At 56.3% G+C, this 12,933-nt stretch overlaps 2 protein-coding genes across 2 annotated transcripts in view; both read right to left on the bottom strand.

Annotated features, from left to right (window-relative positions):
- Positions 1-248: 248 nt before the first annotated feature.
- CUNH11orf96 (chromosome unknown C11orf96 homolog) lies at positions 249-1,450 on the bottom strand. Its single transcript, XM_004851996.4, has one exon. It carries the CDS (start codon positions 1,140-1,142, stop codon positions 771-773), a length of 372 nt encoding a protein of 123 aa, XP_004852053.1. The 5' UTR covers positions 1,143-1,450; the 3' UTR covers positions 249-770.
- A 925-nt stretch (positions 1,451-2,375) lies between these two features.
- Alkbh3 (alkB homolog 3, alpha-ketoglutarate dependent dioxygenase) overlaps positions 2,376-12,933 on the bottom strand; it is a 51,026-nt gene continuing 40,468 nt past the window's right edge. Inside the window, exon 9 of the mRNA XM_021264325.2 lies at positions 2,376-4,037. Within this exon, the coding sequence (XP_021119984.1) occupies positions 3,975-4,037 (63 nt within the window). The 3' untranslated portion in view covers positions 2,376-3,974. The remainder of the gene's footprint in view (positions 4,038-12,933) is intronic.

Here is a 12,933-nt window from a genome sequence, read left to right as displayed (position 1 = left end):
GGTCCCCATCGCTGGCCGGGGAGAACAGGCCCGGTGGCAGGCGCGCCCTGGACGAGGTGTGGACCCACTTGGGGGCGCAGGTCATGGACCGCCCACCCGGGCGCGACCTGGTGCCCCGGGACTGACGCTGGTGGAGTCGCCTCCGCTAGGGCCTCCCCGGCTCCTCGTCCTCGCCGAAGCGTCCCTTACCTCCCCGTCTTAGGAGTTTGGGCCCCAAAGGTTCAAGAAGTTAAGACCCCGGAGAAATGCACTGTGTAAATATATTGACTTTATTTATCTCCACTCGGGAGCCTCACAGACATATCCAAGTAAAAAGATCATTAAATAAACGCCTTCAGCAATTGCAATGCAAAAATAAATATCAATCCTCTGGCCGCGGTAGCAGCCGCGCTGTGCCCCAGGTCCCATCCGCCCGTTTAACGATTATAAAAGTGTTCAGCGAGTGTGTTGGGGTGAGTGTGACGGGTGTGCGCTGGGGGGCACGGTGGAGCGGTGTGCAAAATCGGAATTGCAAACCATCAGAGGGCTACAGGGCGTGGAGCGGCGACCCTGGCGACACCGGGCAGACTCGGCACGGGCCGCCTCCCGCACACACTCACCGCAGAGTTCGCACTGGAAAGAGTTAAAAAATAAACATTTACAAGGGCAAAGAAAGTGGCTCCCTCCCCGGCGTCCCCGAGCGTGCTCCTGGCTGGGGAGAGCGCCGCCAAGGGGTCTCCGGGCGCGGGTCTCTCCGGGTGCGCCCGCCGGTCCCCGGAGGGTGGCGCCGCTCACAGGGCTGAGTCGGAGTCGCTGGAGTCCAGGCTGTTCCTCAGTTTGCAGCTGCTGAGCTGCTCCCTCTGCAGCGACAGGCTCTGCGTGCTGCGGCGCAGGCACTCCAGGCTCTGCAGGAACGACTTCTTCGCCTTCTCCTCCTCCATGGGGGACACCCCCTCTTCCTCCACCTCCTGGATCTCGTCGAAGGTCACCGGCTGCGTCTTGAAGCGGGACTGGCGCGGCCGCCGCAGCCGGCCCTTGCCCTTGGTCAGCTTGGCGGGCCGCACGGGCTGCGGGAACGCGTCGGCCAGGCACACGAAGTGCGGCATCACCGCCTGGTAGCTGGAGCAGACGCCTGCGAGCTCGCCGGGCTTGGCGGCCGCCATGGCGTCCCCGGTGTCCCCGGCGTCCGAGGGCCCGGGCGGCGGGGCGGCGGGGCTCTCTGGGGGCGGCCGCTGCGCCGGGGCCTCCCGGGAGGCAGCAGCCTGGGGCTCGCCAGGCGGGGGATCCAAATCTGCTGCCGGGTGGCGGCGGCCCTCGCGGGCCCGGGCCGGGGCTCCTCGAGAGGGCGGATCCGTCGGGGGCGCGGGGCTCCGGGCGCACTGCTCCGCTGCGCTCCGACACGCTCGCCACCGCTGCTGTCGCCGTCTGCCCCGCGGGGGCCCGGCTCGCCGCTTATATAGCCCGCTCCTGCCCACACGCCGCGAGCTCGGATGACAGCGAATGCCATTTAAAGCGTGCGCGCCCCGCGCCCTTCCGCCTGACGTCGCCCCGCCGCTCTGGGAAAGTAACGGCCCCTTCCTCCCTCACCCCCCTCCCCGCAACCCGGCCCCGGAAGGGGGGTCACGCCCGCGCGGTTCCGGGAGCATCCGAGGCTGGAGACCACTGGGGTCCTCGGATCAGCAGTGTCGCGCCGGCACTAGGTTCAGGGAGTCACTGAGTCTGCACCAACCCGAGTGGTCCTCTCCCCTGCCCCCTAATACCAGGGGCTCACAGTCCAGGCGCTGGTTACTCTGCTGCAGCTCGGCTCGGGGTTCTCCTACTCGGGGTTCTCCTAGCAGCAGGCAGAGCCAGGGCACCCAGCTCCCCGGAGCTGAAAAAGGGGCGGGCTTCTCTGAATCCTGACCACCTCTTCCAAGGAGCACGCGCGCTCTCTCTCTCTCTCACACACACACACAGACACACAGACACACACACACACACACACACACCGGTTCTTTTCTTTTCTGGATGTCTTCTCTGTCTCCTCACTACCCTCCTAAGCCCCCCAGGAACCCCCATTCTCCACTGAAGAATGACACTTTGGCTACGGCACTAACAACAACAATAATAATAGCTACCATCTGGAGTGCTTCACTCCCAGCCAGGCAGTGAGCACCACTTTACATACATTATCCTGCTTCATCCTCATAATTGCCCTGTCAGGCAATTAGTATTCTCTCAATTTTCCATGTGGAAAAGGGAGGCCCTGATGGGTGAGTACCAGGCCATTAGCAATGCAGGGAACCGGGTGAGTTGGACAGAGAGACCATGCTGTCAAAGCCCCAGCTCAGCCCCCCCCCCCCCCCGTGCATGCCCGGGCTCTGCCTTGACCACAGCCCACAGGGCCACGGGCTGTGAAGGAAATCACGGGATGTGGTCTCCATTCCCTGCGAATCCATTCAACAAAGGTTTGTGCAAAAGCCACTGTGAACTGGCTCAGGAAGGAAATGGGAGTGGAGGAGGAAGAGAAAGTCCCCTCCTCCTGAAAGGGGCATTCTAGTGGGATAGGGTCAGGCTGTAAAGACACAAACAAGAGCACCTGGGTCAGATTCAGGATTCTGGAGACAATAGGGTGGCGGCCATGGAGATACAAGGAAAGGCCAGATTTGGGGTCTGCCTGAAAGTAAAGCATGAGGCTGGGGAAAGATTCAAGGCTGATTTCTGTGTCTGTGCTTGAGCAGGTGTTAGACTGACTAATGGGGGACATTTCAGGGGAGAGAAGGCTGGGGAGGGGTCCTCTGTGGCATCTGCTAGGTGTCTATCAAAACCCACTGCCCACCTGGATGAAGCCTGAAATACATCCGAATTTTATATTGACGAGAGACGATTCCATTTCCATAGTCTTTTGTTTTTTGCTTTTTCCAGTACTGGGGATTGAACTCAGGACCTTGCACTTGCCAGGCAGTGCTGCTAAGCTACATCCCTGGGCCTTAGTTTCCATAATTTAAAACCCACTGTACTTTGGAGTTCCTTGTAACAGCAGCTTAGCAAAACTCTAATACTGAAATTGGTCCCAGGAGTGCGAAACTGCCATGGTTATAGCGCCTCACTGAGGGTGAGCTAGAGAAACAGATACTGGAGGACAGAAAGCTGGTGACTCTTGTGCTGGGAGAAAATATTTACTGCAAACATTATGTGTGATGATTTGGAAAACAGATCATATTGTGTTACTCAGCTTCTGTTGCTGTTACAGAATACCTGAGAAAATGAACTTAAAGGAAGCAGGTTTATTTTGGCTCATGGTTTCAGAGATGTCAGTCCATGGTAAGCTAGATCCATTGTTTTTAGGCCTGTGGTGAGTCAGAAGCATCACGGTGAAAGGGCGTGGCAGAGGAAAGCTGCTTACCTCAAGGCAGCTGGGAGGCAGAGAGGGAGGTAAAGAGCATGTGCAGATAGGCTTCCTCCTTCCTCTTCTGTTCCATCTGGGGCCCGGGCCTATTGAGTGGTGCTGCCCAAATTCAGGGGTGGTTCCCTCCTCAGTTTTCTGTGCCACATGCCAATTGTCTCTGGAAACACCCTCACAGGCACAATCTCAAGTGGAAGTTCTTGCTGAAGACACCCACATTTCCCTCATCTGTGGCTAAAAGAAGGATAATGAAGAGACCTCGGAAGTTTCATGTTAAAGACAGAAGCGCTGCCATTAACGAGGGCATGCAGAGCCGAGCCATCTACCATTTTGAAACTCTTTCTTTGGAACGATGAGAGAATAATTAGCTAAATGTTTTAAGACTACTGTGATCTGGGCCCTTTTAATTATAACACCTTAGCCTTGTCCTAGGAGCACCATGAGACATCCAGGTGGACAAGAGCCATGGGAACTCCGGAGAGCTTCGGGATGGAGGAGAAGTTATGGAGCCATCAGGGTGTAGACAGTGTCCGAAATGCAGGGCTGGGTGAAGACTCACCTCCCACAAAGAGGACAGGGAAAGGCCTACAGCAGCAGGAGGACAAGCTAGTCAGGCACCCAGAGCAGCAGGGTCCCACAGGTGGGAGGGTAACGCAGAGACCATGTCAGGATCCTAGAGAGGGAGGTTTGTAGGAGGAGGGAGAACATTAGAATGTGAATCCAGTGAGGTCCTGGCTGGCTGCACCGGAACTTACTGCTTGGCCCTGCCTGGACGAGCCACTTGCCCTTCTGCCTGCAGAGGTCTCAGCTCGACAACGCCCCCAACCCCACCCCCATGGCATCTGCAGGCTTCCCTGGCCACTCAGCCACTCTGTCCCCCTTTTCTGTGTAGCGTATTTATCACTATCTAAATGGTCCTCACGTTTGTTTGTTGGTTTCCGCATTGCCTGCCTCCCCTGCTGGACTGTGAGCATTGGCCACTGCCTCTCCTGGCACCTTGGATGCACCTGGCACGCAGAGGGGCTTGTCCTGCCCCATGGCCCCTAACAGGCCAGCAAGGGGGCTACAACATCTCTGTCAAGGATCTTTTGCAGCACACACAGCTCCGCCAGGCTCCAAATTCCCAGGCCAGGGAGACAGGCACCTTAAGTCACCCCTCTCTGGTCCCCTGGAGGCGGGGGCCCCCAGTCCTCGCCCAGGGTGGTGAAAATAGAAAAAAGAGATCCATGCTTCACAGCAAGCATCCTAAATTAGCCATAAGATCATCCTTGGCCTGGGGCCCTGCTGCCAGGGGCCTCTAGGAAGAGGGGAGGGAGCTGGGTGCTGGGAGAGATTGAAACCACCCCTGAAAGATGGCTATGAGGGCTGGGGATGCAGGTTACTGGGGCACTTGCCTAGCAGCACAAGGCTATGAGCCCAGGCTCAGCCCCAACCCCAGGCGGTGATGGAGGATGGGGTCTGGTCTCCCATGCTGCCCAGAGTCCCCTGTCCTGCTGCCTTCTGTACCTCACTACGCGAAGGAGCCAGCCAAGTGCCACTGTCAGGTTAGGAGAACACACACCTGGAGTCTATCCCGAGCCCAGCCACGGACTTCTTCCACTCCCATCATCTTCACACCTGGACAGCGTCAGCTGTGCCCCGGAAGCCAGTGGCAAAGCACGGAGGCACCTTGCACAGTGCCCAGCATGTCTGAACCATGACATGGAAGTTCCTTCTGCACTCATGATCTCACACTCCGCCTTCCCAGCACCCTCCCTGGTGACAAGATGGCAGGGAAAGGCTCCAGTGAACTGCTGCACAGGCCATCTGGGGGCTTCAGTGGCTTATGCCTCCCTGCCTGACTCACAATTTAAAACAGGAAGCTGAATGGCCACGGTGAGCTCAAAGTCCTGTCTCCAGGACTCCAGCCTCTCTGGGGTGTTGCTACCAATGCCCAGAGGTGGCCCTGGGGACTCAGGAGTGTCAATCATGCTTTCCGCAGACCCCTGCAATTCATCCTCCTCAGTGCCCTTCTGCTCTGCAGCAAGCAGGGGGTGGGAATGGGGGAAGACCTGGGGTTTTGGGTCCTGGCTGAGTTTGCAGAGGCTCTGGGAGAGCTCAGTGTCTGCTTTTGTAGCACACGCCTCACCTGGCCACTCCCAGGTGGGAGATGTTCCTTAAAGGGGGTGCAAACTAGTCCTCCTCAGTGGGCTGCAACCCTGGGTCTATGGAGGACACAGAAATGTCATGCTGAACACCTACCCCATGCCTGGCTCTGTGCCATGTGCTCTGGCTACACCAGCTCATCCAAAGCAAACTTCTTGAGTCCTGGTAGGGGATCCTAGTGTCATCCTACCTTACAGACAAGCCTCGGTGGTGGTGGTTTACCAGGGTCACCTCAAGTCTGAGGGCTGAAGCTGGCAGTCCCAGCCAGTCTGCCTGACTCAGAAAGTCCTGTTCACCTCAGACGCCCACCTGGGCTGTGCTGTCTGTCCCACAGCCCTGCTCTCAGTGGCCTTGAACCAGTGCTTCCCATTGAGCCATAGGGTGGCAGGAGGAGGCCCAACTCGGATTGGCTGGGCCCCTCCGATCCTCGGGAGGATGCAGGGTGAGGGGACCTATTCACAGGAGGCACATGCTTCCTGGAGGCCTGGAGGATGAAGGTCCAGGCAGGAAGCACTCGATCAGGGAGGCTCATAAGTCCCCTTCTGCTCTTCCCAGGGTGGGTAAGAGGGTCTGGACCCTTCCTGCAGCTGCTCTGCTACCCTGGGCCAGGCCTCTTGCTGCAGAAGCCTTGGTCAGGGTGTCCCCCACCCCACCTCACCCGGAAGTCTCCCCAGCGTGGGTTGCAGGGCTCAGGCACTGAATGATTATTCAAGACAGGGTGTGAGAGAGTGTGTGTGTGTGTGTGTGTGTGTGTGTGTGTGTGTGTGATGCACATGTGGCATAAAAAGCAGGGAAGGGACAACAACAAACACAAAGTCTCTGGCAGGTGAGCACAGGGCCTCTTCAGGGTGGCCCTGCCTCTAGCCGCACCCTCAGCTTCCGCCGGAGCCCACCCAGCCCCCAGCGGGCCCTGGGCAGGGAGCCTGTGACTTCAGCGTCCTACCAACTGCTGCTGCCTCGCTCAGAATTAGCACTTCGTCTGGTACAATTGTGAGCATGAAAAGTGTTTTGATGATTCTGCTGGAGGGTTGCCATGACGATCCCCAGCAAGCTCCAAGAGGGGGTGTCTGTGTGCAGGAGCGGGAGAGGGGGAGGGAGACAGAGAGGCACAGAAAGGGAGGGAGGAGAGGTGCCAGCAAGAGGCACCCCGAGTCAGACTCACATCCCGTGTCCCTGTGTGGTGGCCCCGTTCACACTGGCACAAGCTCACTGTCTGCTCTGGGGCCACTGTCCCCAGTGTGATGGCACAGCAGCTGCTGGCAGGCGGCCCGGGCTGGCAGGGCAGGGCTGCTCCCACCCAGGTGGCAGGGGGGCTTGGCAGCCCTCCCCCCCAGGCTGAGGCCCAGGGAACACCAGCGGGGCCTGGGGCACCTCTGAAAATCCCTGGGCATGGCCGTTTCCCCGAAAAAGGGCCCACTTCCTGGCCCAGTCCCCCACCCAGCGGCCACAGCTCGATCCTTCCTGAAGGCCTTCTCGAGGTCTCAGTGTCAGAATCCCATACATGGGCCCTTGAGCTTTGCAAAGTAGTTTCCCCTCTGGAATCTCTGCCAAGCAAGTATATCTTTGCTGTTTTTTAAGAAGACAGCATCCCAGAGAGGGGAAGGGACTAGACTAAGGCCCCACAGCAAGCAGCAAGGCAGGGCAGAGTCAGGATGGAACCTAGTCCAACACTTCACCTCCTGGCAGGCCAGGTTCTCTGGAGCAGGTCTATCTGACTCTCCCTCATACGTGGACAGGGAAACTGAGGCCCAGGACATTCCCAGCTAGTAACCTGGCTTGTAGCCATCAGTCCTGTGAAGTTTCTCTGCCTCTACTGAACTATGAGGCAGGACCACAGTTTTCACAAAGCAAGCCCCACGGAGCTAGGCGTGGTGGTGCACACCTGGGAAACCGAGGCAGGAGGACGCCAAATTCAAGCCCAAGCTGGGCAACTTAGTGACTTAGCGAGACTCTGTCTCAAAATAAAATAGGGCTGGGGATATAACTCAGTGTGAAGGCCCTGAGTTCAATCCCCAGAACCTGGGGGGGAAACAGCAGCAAGCTCCAGGGCAGGGCCTTGCTTATATTCCAAGGTGAAAGTACAAGTCTCTATTTGGGAGGCTGAGGCAGGAGAATCACTCAAGCTCAGGAATTTGAGGCTCAGCCTGAGCAGCACAGTGAGACCCCCATCTCTAAAGAGAAAGGAGGAGGAAGATGAAAAGAAGAAAGGGGAAAAAAGAAAGAGAGGGATGAAGGAAGGAAGGGAGGAAGGTAAGTTTCCACCTAGGAAGGAGAGTCTTCTGGCTATCAGCAAATGGAGCCGAGGGCCCCTAGGGTCCGAGGGCAGAGGCAGAGGGCCGCACGCTTTCCCAGGCAGAACCCGGCCCCCGCTAGGCCTTGCACGGGGTCTCCCACTCTACCGTCAGTGCTGTGTGGCCTTGGGCTCTCAGTCAGGGGCCCAGGAAGGAACTGTCCTCCAAGTTCCAGGCAGGGGCCAGAGCCAGGAGTTCCTGACAACGGATTCGCCTCCTCCCACACCTGTCTCTGGCTTGGCTCAAACCCACCTTTCACTAATTTACCATGGGGGCACCACGAAGAAGGGCTGTGGGCACGCAGACAACCACAAAGGCGCCTTTCAGCCACCTTGGTCCCCAGTGACAGCAGAATAAGCCCCAGGGTGCTGGACTGCCAGCTGCATGCAGGCTCTGGTGCCTGCTAGGAAGTTTTCCCTACCCTAGGTCGCCTGGCCCACCCGGGGGAAGGTGAGGTGGGCTATGAGGCTCAAAGTAGATGATTTATGAGAAGATAAGAGGGTAAACTGTAGGTCCTTTTGGGGGTAAATATTTTATTGGAATTGAGTTGAAACCATGCCCTGTCACGTGATGTTCTGAGCCTGGCCAGGGACAGGGGACACAGTCGGCCTTGGGAATAGCTACCTGCCCACTTTGGGGACCCAGAGTGCTCCTTTTCAGCTGCCCAGGGACATGACAGGTGGCTGCTGCACTTTTAAGACACATTCAGGGTGGGTGGGGGCCTCTGACACCATCCCCTGTGGAAGGCCTCTCCCTTTCCTTTCTTCAAGGAGCAACACCAGCCATTGCTCCTTAAAGGGACCCACGGGGGACGGGAATGAAAGGGATGGGTTTTCCTGAGCACCTGCCTCCGGCCCAGCACCAGTTCGAAGTCCTCCGCACTTATCATCTCCCCCTTAAGGCTCTCTTCTGAGACAAGTGCTCTTAGCCCCAGACTTTGGTTGAGATGGACTCAGATATGGAGGGAACTTTCCTGAGGCCACACGGCTGGGCAGTGGTGGAGCTGGGATTCGGACCCAGGGCTGACAATTGCCAAAGCTCTTCTTACTTATCTGGACTTCCCACATGATGCCTCTTGGACCTGCCCAGGGAGGGATTCGGTGGGAAGACGGTGAAGGAACTGGCTGGGCTCGGGGAGGCTCTGGAATTCTAACTCGCAGCCCAGCTCCACTTCCCACCAGCCCTCCCAGAGGCAGAGAATCATCCTCTGCCCCAGTCAGCAGAGTCTTCGGGGAGGAGAGAAGTGTGGATGACATCCAGACCCACCCCTTTCTTATTATTACAGTTTAAATATGAAGTGTCCCCCAAAGATTCATGCATGGAGGGCTTACTCCCTAATACAGCACTGTCCAGAGTCATGGCCACAGAGGTGACTGGATCATGGGGCACTCACCTCATCGTGGGTTAATCATTCACGAGTGCAGAGCTGAAAGTGCTGTTAGCAGATGGAGCTGGCTGGAGTAAGTAGGTCACCGGGGACGTGACCTGGGAGGGTACATTCTTGTCCCCGGCCCCTTTCTCTCTGGCTTTTCCTCCCATATTCTGGTTCCCAGCTGCCAGGAGGTAAATGGTTTTCCTCCACCACGCCCTTCTGCCATGCCGTTCCACCATGATGTTTCTGCCTTGGAGCCAACCATGGACTGAAATCCCCAAAATCATGAGCCAAAATACATATTTCCTCCTCTAAGTTTCTCAGGTATTTGGTCACAGTGTTAGAAAGCTGACCAACGTATAAAATTAGCACTGAGAAGTGGGGACATCAGGGTGAACTATACCTGACCACATGGTTCAGAAGCCTTTGGAACTGGTTTATGGAAGAAGTTTGGAAAGGTTTGGAGATGTGGGGCTAGAGAAGCCCCAGAATGCTGTAAGCAGAGCTGGATGAGAAATTTTGGTGGAAGTCAGAAGACCAGAATGCTGATAGAAATGTGAATGGTAAAGTTTGTGTTCATGAGGTTTCTGATGGAAATGAGGACTCTCTTGGGAACTGGATGAGAGGTCATTCATGTTACATTGCAGCAAAGAACTGTCTACATTTTAACCATGTCTGAAGACTGACTGTGAGGCTGAATTAGAAGGTGATGGGCTAGTTTATCTGGCAGAGGAAATTTCAAAGCAGCACAATACTCAGGCTGTGGCATGGGTAGCTGTTTTTGGCCAGATTTATAGTGAGAACTGAAAGTAAAAGGCGGGGCAGAAAGATTTAAAAACTTGCAGTCTGGCCACAAAAGAAGTGCATCTGAAGTTGGGGCCAGGGAAGGCGCTGCTGAAGAGATTAGTACCACTGAAAAGAAGCCAAGTACAACCCCACTCACTGCAGGATCAAGTGTGTAAAAGCGTAGAGTTGTCTGAAAGACTGTGGTCACCCACCCCGGGCCACCCAAGCAAGTGCTTCCCTGTGTTCAGCCATCTAGGCACTTTGAGGCCACTGCAGCTGTAGTCCAAGGGGGCCTGGCTACTGGTGGCTACTACCATCACGCTGGTGGCAGACCTTGTGATGCTTCATGGACACATCCATGGTGACAGCAGAAGGCACAGGGACTCAACTCATGGATGCCCAGTACTCAGACTCCAGAGCAGGAAGGAGTCTCCTGGATGGGCTAGGAAGGTGCTTTCAGACCTTGTAGTATGGCTCATCAATGGGCCACATGGTAGTTTAGAGGGCAATGGTCACCATTTTGTTTTCATCATATACAACAGAACATAAAATATCCGAGTAAACATGTGTCATAAAATACTTGTTTTCACGTTTCAGAAGCTTTTTTGTTGTGTGTTTACATGGATGTGTAAGCTTATTTGTGCTTTAAACTGTGAGTTGTAGCCAAATAAAAAACCAACAGTAAACTGGCTCAAGCCCTGTATTCCATAGGTGGGGAACCTGAGGAAAGGGGCGGGGTGAGGCTCTGCCCATCCTGCTGCTGGACCCAGGTCTGGTTTCACCAGGTCTTTCGCCTCCAGACACCACCTGCATCCACAGCTGTTGTCCCCAGCCAGGGCGGGAAGATCTCAGAGCAGTCCCTGGAATGGGAAGTGAGGACGAGGTAGGCATCCGTCACTCTCACTGCATCTTGCTGCTGTGATGTAACATAACCATTCTTGGGATCTTCTTCCTCTCCAGCCGTTCCCTCCCTGCCTCTGCCACTGCCCTCCCGCCCCAGATTCAGGTCCCCGTCCACCCTCTCTCCCACCTGCCTCCCCGATGGTCCCCTGCAGACGCCACCCCATCTCTTTGCAGAAGAGCAGGTCCTTGGTCCCCCAAGTCCTTGTCTGAGACCTGTGGACACCATAGTTGTTCTGTAGCAGGGGGATCTGCCTGCAGCCCCCACCCCAGCCTGCCCTAGATGTGCGCATGTGTGGGGGTTGTTCCTTCCTGCCCATACACTTTCCCCTGACTACCAGTATGAAGTCAGACAGACATCGTCTTACTCAATTCTTACAACCCTGTTTTATAGGTGGAGAAACTCCGGCTAAGAAATTTGCCAAAGGCCACACAGCAGTAAGTGGAGGAGCTGGGACTAAAACCAGGTCTACTGGACACCATTTCCCCAGAGCACTGCACGGACAGGTTGCTGGCAGCCTTTCCTCCAAAGCACCTTGGATTGGGCCGGTGGAGGGGTGATGGGCTGGGGCTGGGGACGTATCTGCTGCTCACGTGGGAATGAGGAAAGGCACACTCTGCTCTCAAGAGGGAAGCATGTTGGAAAGGCCACGTCCACCCTTCTCCCAGCCTCCCTTGCTCTCTCTCCAGAGGGGGAAGCGCTTTTCTGATGCGGAGCTTGGGAGAAGGAGCTGGATGGGGGGCTGGGAAATCTGGCCTCTCTTGTCCACTTCCTACCTGCCTGTCTGCCCACAGATCTGCTCCTGTGTCCCCGGTGTGGGAGGGATGCCTGGGGGCGGCCAGTGTCCACCACCAGCTGCGTGGGGAGGCAGCGATTCTCTTGGCAGCTGGCAGGGTCACCCACTGTGCAGACCTCACCTTGGTGAGGGAGGAGGAACGCAAGCCCAAGCCTCCCATGCAGCTTCTCTGATCATCTGACCTCGAACTCGGCGCTGCCTGTTTTTCTCCTGCTTTACCACACGTGGGAAGAGGGTGTTGCTGGTGCCAGAAAACCCAGCATCTCCCTGACCATTCCCAGAGAAGCCCAGCAGGCCACGCTGCAGACCTGGCTCTGCGGCTCCTGCTCTGCTGTCCCAGGTGTCCTTGTCTGCGGGTGGTCCCATCCCTCACTGCGCCCCATGACTACATTCGCCTCACCCAGTGGCTCTCTCTGGCTAGGCCCGCGGTCTGCGCAGACTCCTGGCCAGTTTTCCTTTCTCGCCATCCCCCCTTCGGCCCCTGGGCACCTCCCTGCTCTTGAGCCCTGCAGCTGTCACTCTGCAGGTGCTGCCTCCGCCAGGAAGCCTTCCCTGGCCACCACCCTGCAATACCTTTTACTTTCTGCCAACCTCACAGTGCTCGCTGCCAGCACCTCTTATCTCACTTTAACCTTGCTGATGTTCCTCAACCCCGTCCCTTCTTCTCCCAAATACAATGCCAAAAATAATGCTAACACTGGCTTCGATGTACTGAGGTCTCGATTTCGCTGAGCCAGGCCCAGGAAGGCTTCTTCTTCAAGGAGAGAAGCTTTCTAGAATACTGAGCGTCAGCCTGCCACACGGCGGGTGCTCAGCACCTGAAGCAGTTTCTCAGGTGAGCTCAAATGCCCTGGTGCACCTTTCCGGAAAGCCATTTGGTTTATTAAAATATTCAAAGCTTTAAAAATATGCATAGGCTCCGGGAGCTGAGCCAGCGAGCCCACTTTCAGGAATTCATCCTGTGAAACAATCATCCCTGTGCTCAAAGACTTAGCCATAGGACTGCTGCACAGGGCCAAGCTGCTGCTAAGTAGCCGAGCTGTACCTCCACTTCCTCAGTTGTAAAGTGGGATAAAAACAGCGCCTCATCCACGCCGCTGTGGGGATTAGCAAATCAGGCATTAATATATGTAAAGCACTTCACACAGTTCCCAGCACATATTCTGGCTCTATAGAAGTGTTACCTGCTTGAACTGAGGTCTGAATGAGGCGAGTCTGTCCCTTAACTACACCGCCAGCCTGCCACCATCCATTCTCATGGTTTCCATATCAGAACAA

This window comes from Heterocephalus glaber, unplaced genomic scaffold, assembly GCF_053883595.1.
Source record: "Heterocephalus glaber isolate CG9 unplaced genomic scaffold, H.glaber_assembly_v1.0 deba00000594, whole genome shotgun sequence".
Classification (NCBI taxonomy): domain Eukaryota; kingdom Metazoa; phylum Chordata; class Mammalia; order Rodentia; family Bathyergidae; genus Heterocephalus; species Heterocephalus glaber.
The sequence above is the reverse complement of the archived record's forward strand: the minus strand, read 5'-3'. Positions and strand labels throughout refer to the sequence as shown.

Bases quoted from the DNA above. Each gene is read 5' to 3' on its own strand.
- CUNH11orf96 (XM_004851996.4), bottom strand. From the start codon at position 1,142: ATGGCGGCCGCCAAGCCCGGCGAGCTCGCAGGCGTCTGCTCCAGCTAC.